General features: G+C 39.2%; 1 protein-coding gene across 5 annotated transcripts in view; it reads right to left on the bottom strand.

Annotated features, from left to right (window-relative positions):
- The window catches only part of il1rapl2 (interleukin 1 receptor accessory protein-like 2), a 251,713-nt gene that overhangs the window by 12,761 nt on the left and 227,068 nt on the right, over positions 1-11,884 (bottom strand). For all 5 annotated transcript variants that reach the window (XR_013285029.1, XM_077532517.1, XM_077532518.1 and 2 more), the window contains exon 9: positions 7,099-7,244. Coding sequence is in view for 4 of the 5 variants with exons in the window: in XM_077532517.1 (XP_077388643.1) it covers positions 7,099-7,244 (146 nt within the window). In the remaining variant the exon portion in view is untranslated. The remainder of the gene's footprint in view (positions 1-7,098; positions 7,245-11,884) is intronic.

The following is an 11,884-nucleotide window of genomic DNA, read 5'->3' on the forward strand; positions in this document are numbered from 1 at the left end:
CTTCAACACACAAAACATAGACACGCACACACACAAACAACTGCTCTGACCACTTGAAAACCAGATAAGCACTTGGGGATTCTGACCAGCCCCCCCCATCGCACATATATCTCATATAATCTTCAACCCATTGAGGCGAAAAAATACATAAACAAAAAACATTTTAGTAGTACAACGCCACAGGAATGATGATTGATTTGTCTTAAGTAAAATTTTTCTGTCATTGCCTTGATCCGTGTATTAATAACTCAAAATGAAATACGATATCGGCCTCCTTTTCCGATGCCAAAATGTGCTTCTCATTAGCAGTCGGAGCTGTTAAACAGTTCAAAGCGGGTCGTTTTCAAATGCCTAATTTGTTCCTCCTCGTCTCCTCCCTGCTCCGACCTCCCGCCTGTGACCCAGGAATTGATCTCAGCACGCCTTCTTCAAGGACATCTCAATTTCTTAAAAAAAAAAAAATGCGTCTGGAGGAGCTCGAGCAAACGTGGAACGTTTTAAGAGCGCATGCACTGAGGGGGGGTTCTTTTGATCAGGTTATGTCCATCGTACCGACACACAGACAACGACACTCTGACAGATTTACTGGTTAAATTAATTGACTTCTCTGCAGGACGTACCAAAAATACAGCAACATATTATTCAAATGGCACAAGAATGACTAATGATAAATAAATAAGGATCTTTTTTTTTTGGGGGGGGGGGGGCGAGACACAAAACAACACTGCAAACTGTGGTTACAAACACACAAGTAAACATTCAGTCCATCGCTGATTATCCAAGAAGGTCACTTTTCTTTTCTTCCAGGAACAATAATAAAGAAAATGTTTCATAGACTGTGGCTTTCTACTCTTTTTTGCTTTTTGTTTAGCTATATTAACTAAACTCAACTTTATTTATAAAGCGCTTTAAGGACAGGCGTTGCTGTATACAAAGTGCTGTACATAAACATCAGTTTTACAGTAAACAAGAACAAAGCAAACATTTTGAAGTGCGAATACAGTTTTTTTTTTTTTGGTGTTTTTTTCCCCAAGTATTAAGAGGGATGTGGTTACATTAGCTTTCTGTTGCAAAAGTGATCTGGCCCATGAATATCCTGACTTAAAACCCATCAAATGTTTTTTTTGTTTTGTTGTTTTTTTGGCAGCAGACATTTCCTAAAGAGCGGAGCTACAAAAGGAAGAACAACTCAAAGTCTTGCATTTTCATTTGCTATGAATGTCCCAATACTTTTGACCCATAGATGAATCTTTATAATTTATGGATTTTTTTTATCATCCATTTTATGCATGAAAATGTATTCAATTACATAGCGTTACCAACTTCCACCAGTAGACGTCGCTCCAACGCCGTGACATCCGTCTTCCGCTCAGAATCACATTGACAGTAGCTTACATACAGCAAAACTCACACTAAGAGCACTGAAAATATTTAGCAGACTTTAGGGCAACCATTCACTCTTTCCAGTCCTCCTTTTTTTTTTTTCTTTCTAGTAAGACTTTCATGGTATTCGCTAAAGGCGGCTCTTTGTGCTTAACTACAAAGCAATGTGTGTGTGTGTGTGTGTGTGTGCGTGCAAAACCCATAAAACATAAATGCATTTGGCAATTACCAAGCGGGCGACCGGTAGAGTGCACTCATAATTCAATCACACACAGTGTGTGAAATCAAGCTTTAATAACGCGCGCTAACTTAGCATAACATGTGCTTTGTTTCGGCTGTCGTGTTGCGTTCGGGCGCTCGGACGTGACCTCGCCGCGATGCATCACAAGCAGAAGGCGAAGGAAGCAGAGAGCTTGCTTTTTGGCATGGTTTTTGAACTTTGAAAAAAAAAAAAAAAAAAAAATCATGACAGGTTAAGACAGGGGTGTCCAAACTTTTTCATTTGAGGGCCACATACAGAAAATCAGAAGGGGCCACATAATGTTATGAACAGAAATTGTGTTTAGTCCTAAAAAAAAAAAAAAAAAAATTGTACAAATAATTTATTTGTGCTTTTGCATATTTAGAAAAATGCTACAGTACATAAACCAATTTATTTGCAATATGGCAGTAGGGTTATTATAGTTTTGGAATTTTTCTTTTTAGTTTTAGTTTTGTTTTGAGGTTTTTTTTTTTTTAATTCAGCTAGTTTTAATTCGTTTTCAGGGTGATTCTGTTAGTTTTTATTAGTTTTAGTTCTTTAATAAATGTTTAGTTTTAGTATTAGTTTTGTTTGTTTGTTTGTTTTTTTAATGTGTATTAGTTGTGCTCAATATTAAAAAAAAAACACCATGGGAGCAACGTCATCTTTTGGTGCTTTTCTATTTATTGGTTGCTACTAGATGATGTCACTTCTACGTGACATACTTTCAAATGTCATAATTCTGGTTTAGATCAAAATAAATCAACCAAAAATTACATTTAAAGTCATCCGCAAACTTGACTAAAACGAAGGAAATTTTTTGCTGTAATTATAGTTAGATTTAGTTAGTTTTGTAAACATAAAATGTCATTTCAGTTAGTTTTCGTTTTTTTAAAAAGCATTTTTATTTTATTTTGTTAAGGAAATTGTTTTTTGAATTTTAGTTGTAGTTATTTCATGAGTTTTTGTGAACTAAAATAACCTTTAAATAGCACTTGTATCAAAATTAAATGGATTATAATTATTTGAACTCAGTCGAATGCCATTTTTAGCATATGCCGCGGGCCACTGAAAAATTGGACGGCGGGCCGCAAACGGCCCCCGGGCCGTAGTTTGGACAAAAACAATCCGTAGCCACAAATGACCGGACACGATGGCTGAGAAGTGGCGAGTGAAAGATCGGAATCTTTTCTTCGATAGGTCTGATCAGACAAGCACCCGTGCCCCCATCCAGACAACCCTGCAACCATGATCGGGACCCCCCCAAACTCTTGCTCCACCAATCTGTTCCTCTCTACTAAACCAGGTGAGAAAAAAAAAAGAGCTTATACGAAGGATGAAGGAGAAGAAGGCAGGAGGTCCAGACGGAGCCGCGGAGTTCGCCTTCAAGTATGGCATTGGAGGAGAAGCACGCCGTCGCCGTCGCCGTCGTCCTGCACGGAGCTCTTTCCCACCTGGATGGAGCACGGTTGCACTTCGGAGGAACATGTCCTTCAATTTCCCAATTTTTTCAATTTTGTTGCTTTCAACACCGCGCAGGCTCTCGTCAACATGTACCTGCCAAATGTAGACATCCCACTGCCGCCTCAGGAAGTTGAACTTTGTGGGCTGAACAAACCAACGCCTCACAGAGAGACACTTGGAATCGGATTTAGACAAATCGCAAATAGCAAGAGCTGCAATTATGAGTTCACTCGAACAGATTGTGCACGCGGTTGGTGAACATGTTGTGCACGCTGTATTTTGAAAAAGAAGGTTAAGAATGAAAGTTTGAAGTGATGGAATTGGGAGTGGACGAGTGGTTCGCACGTGCGCCTCCCACTTCTGAAGACACCGGTTCGAGTCCCGTCTCCGGCCTTCCTGGGTGGAGTTTGCATGTTGTCCCCGTGCCCGCGTGGGTCTTCTCCGGGTACTCCGGTCTCCTCCCACGTTCCAAAGACATGCATGGCAGGTTCATTGGCCGCTCCCAATTGTCCCGTCGGTGTGCTTGTGAAAAGTGTGGATGGTTGTTGGTCTCTGTGTGCCCTGCGATTGGCTGGAAACAAGTCCAGGGTGTAACCCCGCCTACTGCCCAGAGCCGGCTGAGATAGGCGCCAGCAACCCCCGCGTTCCTTGCGGGGAATAAGCGGTCAAGAAAATGGATGGATGGAATTGGGAGTGCTGGTGGAAGAGAGCGGAACGACCATATTAGTTCCAAGTTACAAAAAATATATATTTGTCTGATAATTTTAAAATGTTAACTTTTTTTTCCTGTTGTTTTTCCTGTGATACTAGAATATTTCTTTCCACCTGAGGGGAAGTTAAAAAACAAAACAAAACACAGTTTTACAGTGTAAAGTTGTTGTATCTAATGGTCAACAGTTCCTGGAGGCAGGATTGCTCTTTTCTACCATTATATTAAATATTTTCTATTTTTTTCTTCCTATTTTAATATGTTTTATCTGAGTAAAGCGCATCCTGTTTGTGTATCACACTGAAACAGCCCCACACTTGACTCCATTTATTCTCTGCCATTATGTACTTAATGGCTGACGTGCTACTCCGCTTATGCATCGCACACATAACCAGAGGGGAATAAAAAGTATTTCGCAATAACCGTTTATGGACAATATAGACAAGATGTCAATAGTTTAGCAATTCCCTTTTAATGATATGCATTACTTCAAATTATGTGCCACTACTGCTATTAACTACTGCTACTTTACTATAATTGACTTACAAAAGTGTGGATGGAGATTTTTTTTTGTTTTTTGTTTTTTATCTTTTTTTTACCACTGTTTTTGCTACAGCGGAAGTGCCAAATTATGACTGACGTTGATGTCTCAGGCCATTAACTTTGCTGATAGGTACTGATGGTCGGCAAGTCACGTCGCAGGGAGGATATGTAGTCGTTGAGGAAAACATTTTGCGCATTGTTTCATACAAAGTCTGAATCTCCACAAAAAATGTCCATTTTATTGGACACTGACAATATGTACTGCATAGACTAGAGCACAAGAGGATTGAGAGATTTAGCACAAAAACAAACGACAATGGCTTTATAAAGCTAATAATGCAATAGTGTTGATTCTGTCGCGGCTTCAATCCAAGCTGTTCTTCTTTTATTATTTTTTTATTATTACTATTTTGTTATTGTCTTCTTTGTTTCTTTTCACACGTAGAGCAAATGATCAGCATCTCAGTATGACACAGCGCAGTTGCAAAATGCAAAATAAACACAAAAAAAAATCACATATTTTACAATCATAGAGTATCAATCAAACCTAAGCATTATTATCTATGTCTCGACATAATCGTCATCCATTTGGATTGGATTTTAAACGTACTTTCATGATCAGTTCCCTGACGTAAAGCATTGATCCCGTTTGTGTTTTGTCGTATTGCACGTGCGTGTTTTTGGTTTATCCGCGTGCATCTCAAAGCACTTCATCATGCTTGTGGCCCAAGAACACGGCCGCTCTCTTGCCGCGCTCGCGCACGCGTTTCTCCTCGTTGTGACTGCGTTAAGCAATCGTGACCCGCCCCCGATGGCCCCCAGCGGAAGAGTGAGGCGGTGCGATGGTGTGCGCGAATGTGTGCGTGCATCCTGGAGTCTCTGGGGTGCTAGTTAAGTATACTAAGATAGATTTGACACCCAAGGCAAAAGACAGTAGGACCTGTTTTCACTTCACTGCCTCCCTCTCCGTCTCGCTTTCATTTTTATGTTGCATTTTTCTTCTTTTTGTTTCCTCTGCACTTCCACAACCTCAGCTTGTGTATTGGACAACTATGTTCTCCTTGTTCCGTTTCCTCTTTTGCTATTTTTATGTTTATTTTTGTTATCATTCTCATGTTTCCTGCACATTCCTATCCAACGGCACACTTTTTTTTTTTTTTTTTTCCCAGAGCTGCTATTCAATGAAATCCTTGCTCTGTGTCACTATCCGGCATCTCTCTCTCTTTTTTTTTTTTTTTTGTCTCTCTGTCTCTGGCTTTTGTGTCCGCAGACGCCACGAGGCGTGTTGTAAATGTTTTACACGGGGAACTCTCATGCATCTTTCAGTTGAATCTCAAAAGTGGCAATGATGAGATCATGTTTTTCTTTTCTTATATTCCTCGGTTATCGCAGGCACTATTTTCTTGGATGTGCACTTTCTGGGTATCATCCGCCAAGTACGAGATGTTTTTCGAGAGTCCGATGTGGCAAGAGAGAACGATTTTCTTTCATACTACTGTACTACTAATATACTACTAACAACATTCTTTAGCGGAAAATATTGGTACTAGTTGTTGAGTGTGTGGAGCTGTCAATGGAAAAAATGAGTGCTGATATCTTTTTATTTCATTTCGGTCGGCAATGAATGAGTTGGTGGCAGGGGTGATGATTTTGGTGGAGATGTGGTACAACATGTCATTGCTTTTTATATTGTTCTTGATTAGATTCCAAAATAGTTGACACTAAATTATCAACACTTGTGCAATTTGATGCAAACGTGAGTATTATTATTATTAGGGCTGGGAATCTTTGACTGTCTCACGATTCGATTCGATTACGATTTTTGGGTCTATGATTTGATTCAGAATCGATTTTCGATTCAAAATGATGTGATTGACAAATGGTTCCTGCTCCAGTTTACGGATATGCACAACATTGTCATGATCTTCTCCAGTCTGCTTTGCAAAACAAAATGACAAATAGAGACATTAAAAGTGTCTTTTTTTGTTTTGTTTAAATATTTATTAATTTTGTATTGTAAGTGCCCTTTTCCACAAAAACAGCAAAAAGTAAAGTAAAATCGATTTTTGGATATTAAATATCAATTCAATTCAATTAATAAATGAGAATCTCAATTCTTTTATGAATTGATTTTTTGGCACACCCCTAATTATTATTTATCCTTTCCTATAACGTACATTACATATCTGTAATGAACATATATTTATAGGTGTATTGGAAGTAGTGCTGTCAAAGTTAAAGCGTTAAGTAATTCATTAATCACAAAAAAATATCACATTAATCATGTATTAATGTAGATTAATCACATTATTTATTATGATCCTTTAGCTTAGAACGGATGGTTACGTTAAAGGTAGCACAGGTTGTGATTGAGCAATAAACAACTAACATGCATTCAAGTAAAACATTTAATAAATGTTTGCGTATGACATTCAGAATATTTGTTTATGTCAATACATTTTTTTTACATAATGCAAGTAATTAACTGATTCGAAAAAGAAAAAGAGGTGAATGAGAGTGTGCAGTGGATCAAAAAACGTTGACGCCATCATAACATTAAACGTCGAAACAATAAACACATAACACTTTTAACTTGGCAGGCAAAAAAATGTTGATGAAAAGGCTTTTAAATTCAGCAATTAATCATGATTAATCAAAATTCCAAGATGTGATTAATCTGATTTAAAAAAAAATGTAATAGTTTGACAGCTCTAATTAGAAGTGTTCCAATCTTTTATGGGAGAAAGGATTATTGTACCTTTCTTTTGCAGTATGGCACTTCCACGGCGCCGCCCTATGTGGTTCTCCACGTAGCAGGTGTAATTAGCCAGGTCAGCCTCTTCGATTGCGTCAAAAGTTAAGGAGAGCTGCACTTCCTTTTCCCCCAAATGCTCCCTTAAAATCCTGGATAAGCAAACACAGAAATTCACAATCACATGTTTGAAACCTCCATTAGAACACAATCATATGAAAAGTGGCTGTCCATTTTTTTTTTTTTAATGGATGTAAATGAGATGACAAATACGAGGGATCACCATGCGTAAAACTTAAGAGACAGGTGGGTCCGTGTTCCAAAAATTGCTCTGCTAAAATTTTGAAAAGGACCAGGCGTAAGGGAAGAAGACAAATAGGCAACGGTGGGGACAAAAGAAGAACAAAAATGTTATAAGAACATAGAAAGGAGTAAATGATGCATAGAGAAATGGAGTTGAGTTGAGTGCGGCGGAGTCGAGTGCATTAAAAAGTAGGACAGATGGAGCAAGGAGGCATGTGTAGAAAACAGTGCAGCAGGTGCAAAAAGCTTCTGTCCTTATGGCGAGGTCAGATAACCGCATACGCCTGCGAAGGAGGAGGATGGCGGGAGGCAGACTGAGCTGCATCGGGGCGTTGACCCGCCTTTTTGGAATCGGATTCAGGGTCAGGCTGCTGAAATCATTCGGTCCGGGAGAAGACCCGAAATCCCCAACCACCGACGGCAAAAACTTCCTTAATGGCCGTAATGTAACTATGGAAACCAGAAACTTGCAGAGGCCAGTTGGTACGATAGCCGCCAGCTGCTCGCCCCTAAGAATGCTGCATTTGAATTATGTTTGGGGACTTGTTATGCACAAATCCCGAAGCTACATTTTTTAATACCATCTTCATTTAAAAAAACAATAATAAAATAAATATATAAATATCTTAAAATATATATAATTTTGTTAATATAAACATTAGGGTTGTCAAAATTTGTGCATTGATTATGAGTTAATTTACTTCCTTTAATGCCACTAATGTTTTTTTTTAACGTGCGATTAACTCATTTGCTCCCAATAACGTGTAAATATGTTTTTTTTTATGTTTTAAGTGTCCAAAAGACGTATTTATACGTTTGTTTGTTTTTTTTTATGCCAGCTAGAGCATACAGAAGGCTTTGATGCAGCCTCTCAACTGCAAAGACCGGTTGCAGATCTGGTAGTTATTACACAAACGGCCAGCAGGTGGCAGCAGAGCAAAGGAGAGCAACCAGGACCATGTAGAAAAAACAGCTCAATTACTTACAATTTTGAATAGATTTGTGAAAACTGATGAAACTTAGCTCTCTTCTAATGCTAATTGCTGCAAAACGGAAACAGATTTTTCCTGATGAAAGAAGAGACTTTAATCTTTCTTGATATCTGTCACTTAAAAGAAGCGTTCAAATTTTCCAATTAAGCACGAGTCCTTAAATTTAATCTGATTGAATTTATGCGACTGATTAAAAATAAACGTTTTATTTTTTACAGTAAGTAATTACGTTTTGGATTTTGCGACTGGTAATTACTCATAAGCTCTTAATAATCCCGTTTGACACACTCAATCAGAACATTCAATCTTAGATCATAAAACCTAACAAAATTAACCAATTTTGCACGATAAAGTGATTGAACTGAAGGTGAATAGAAATCCAGCGATGTGTTAATTGCTTCTCTCACACTTTAATTTATTTTATTTTTTTTCCCAGTATCCTGGTAAACAACCCACACAGAAGACCAAGTTTAAAAATCATGTAAAAAGATGTGGAACAGTCATTATGGGTCCAAGCAACTGTGCTGTATAATGGAGACAAAAACAAATTTCCCAAAACACATCAGACTACAAATTTGTAGCTTGGAAGATCCAGTTTACAAAACTCGTCTTCGCTTTTAGTATGTATGATTAGATTCACCTCTAATTGTGATTGAGACTCTTCTTGTGTTTAATAGTTTCTATGAGGCTTCAAGAATTGAAAAAAAAAAATGGATCTAACAAACGCAAATTTTGCTGACAATCTGAGCAATTTAAATATGTTTTAATATTCTAAAGATGTGCAAATCATCTGAAGTGTTTAAATCAAAGTGAATGAATTATTTTTAGTTCTCGCGTCACTGTGTTAGGCTCATGCAGGTTCTCTATTAAAAACTCAGCACATCAGTTCTGCTCATTCTACAAAAAACAAACAAAAACAAAACATTTTTATCTACGTCTCCTTCCATCAATCGACATCTACTCTTCCTGTATAGCAGTGCTTCTCAATTATTTTCAACAAAACCCCTACACCACCGAGCGAATGCTCCCTGCGCACACTCTGCCAATGAGAGTGATACTGCCCCCTAATGTAGTGGAGGTGCAATTGCACTTTATTCTAAGACAGTAAAAAAATAAAAAAATAAGTCAGAATAAAAAAGCATGTTCCCCAAGGTCAACGAGGCCTCACGCCCCCCTTTGGGAGGGGGAGGGGGGGTCCGCCCCACTATTTGAGAAGCACTGCTGTATAGCAAGTGTGTGGGTGCGTAAGCGGAAGAGATATGGAGAGACATTGTGTGTTGTATTTTTAATCAAGCATGAATTATTAATGGGAATACACGGCAGTTTAAAAACACTATCATCATGAATCATAAAACTCATAAAACAAGGTTTAGAAAACAGTCGAGTCATTCGGCTGTTATAGATTTAATTAACTAAGGTAAAGAAGCCAATTCGTTTGTTCTTGCCATGAGGCCAAATGAACGGATGAACGAAGCAACAGTCCATTTGTACATATTGCAATTCATCAATGCACATGAATGAACAATGAGAATGCCATCCATCCATCCATCCATCCATCCATCCATCCATCCATCCAGTCAAGCTTTCTTGCAATGCAAACTGAAGGTGATCAAGTTGTGGTTCTCGACAACATACACAAACAGTCAAATGTTAACCGGCAAACTCGCGCGACAGCGAGGCGGACGGATCGAAACATCACAGCAAGCAATATCTCTATAATATGTCGGATTTGGAGCAGTGGATGATTGGATCATTTGTAGCCAGAGGACTAGATCAAGAGATGGAGAACTCATCAGGCAAAGGTTAATTAAATACCACAGGGCATGATTAGTTTCAATTTTAAATACTCAGTCTGCACTTTTCTTCAACTACTATCCTGGGACCGAACACTTTCGGAGGCCAATGACTGTGAGCCCATCCCCAAATACGAGGACCTGGGTTTAAGCTCTGGGGAATAAAATATGAAACAAGACACGGGAGTTAACCTTGACAAAGAAAATGAAAATGAGTATTTGAAGTATTTGCACTTGGGTTAATATACATACACTAATTACCACCGGGTTGATGACAGTTGGGTTTGGTCAAAAAGAATTAGAAGATGTTGACGACCTAAAGGGATCCTTAACTCATTTACTCCCAATAACGTATAAATACATTTTTTTTATGTTCTAAGTTTCCCAAAGACGTATTTATACGTTTTTTGGTTGTTGTTTTTTATGCTAGAGCTCTCCAGCTTGTCCAAAATGCTGCTGCTCGTCTCTTTGCTGGTGCCCGTAAGAGGGAACACATAACCCCTATTCTGGCCTCTCTTCATTGGCTGCCCGTGAAATTTAGAATCCACTTTAAAGATTCTTCTATTTGTTTTCAAATCTCTCAATGTTCTTGCCCCACCTTATCTGGCCGAGCTCTTGCACCCCTACACGCCTGCCCGGTGCCTCAGGTCAGCAGACCAGACACAATTGGAGGTACGGAGGGCTAAGCGGAGGCTTCGAGGAGATCGATTGCTGTTGCTGGTCCCTCCTTTTGGAACGACCTTCCACTAAATATTAGGCAGTCCCCCTCGTTATCCTCTTTTAACTCTTTGACCGCCAAAAACGTTTAATAACGTTTAGTAATCACGATGTATGCCGCCATAAACGTTAAGTGACGTCAACTACTTTTTTTTTTGTGTGTGTGAATATATCAGTGGTCAGTGCAACATCCAAGTGCAGTGCAGCCGGGTCAATGAGTTGTGAAATCAAAAACACCCACTAACTATGGCCAGCAGATGGCAGCGGTAGCTGCTCGGGCCCTAACTAGAGCTGCGAATTTAGATTTCCTGTTTGCCCATTTTTGGAAGTGTTGATGTAGCAGCCTGCCAAAAAGTAAAAATGGGACATTTTGCTAATGGTAAGACTACACTTCGACAAGATATATCTTTCATTGTTGCCAAAGAAATCCCTGACTTTGCAAATTTCATAACGGAGGATGGGGACACGAGCAGCAGAGAAACTTGGACAGTTTAATCATGAAGTGACTGGTAAATAAGTCCGCCAAAATAAGGCTAAATCACTCCGCCAGCTCTAATTGGAGGCGCTTGTCTGACGTCATGTCGCCGTCGCTCTCAAGTGGAACTTTTTCCATCATGGCAGAAGGCCTCCTGCCGTGCCGCATTGCAAGCGCTCCATTCCGTGGTCCCTTGCGCTCGCCACAAACGCAATGAACGTGTTTGATGACGGTGCGCTTTGCTCTGCCAAATGCAGTGTGAAAAGGGCTCAACACATGTTTTCAAATGCTGGAATGTTTCTGTCAGCATTCCAATGTGAAATGTGAAAATGGGTCTTAATCACCAATCATTAATCATCTTTTCCCTTTGGTATGGTTTGTTTGACGAATAACGAACACAGTAAAGGATTTTGACTCCGCCTTCGAGGAACTCCAACACTGTTTGGTTATGGTGAGACTGTACAAACAGTCTCTGACATGCAGAGTGAAACTGTCGACTTTACTCCCATTTG

This window comes from Festucalex cinctus, chromosome 9 (assembly GCF_051991245.1).
Source record: "Festucalex cinctus isolate MCC-2025b chromosome 9, RoL_Fcin_1.0, whole genome shotgun sequence".
NCBI lineage: Eukaryota > Metazoa > Chordata > Actinopteri > Syngnathiformes > Syngnathidae > Festucalex > Festucalex cinctus.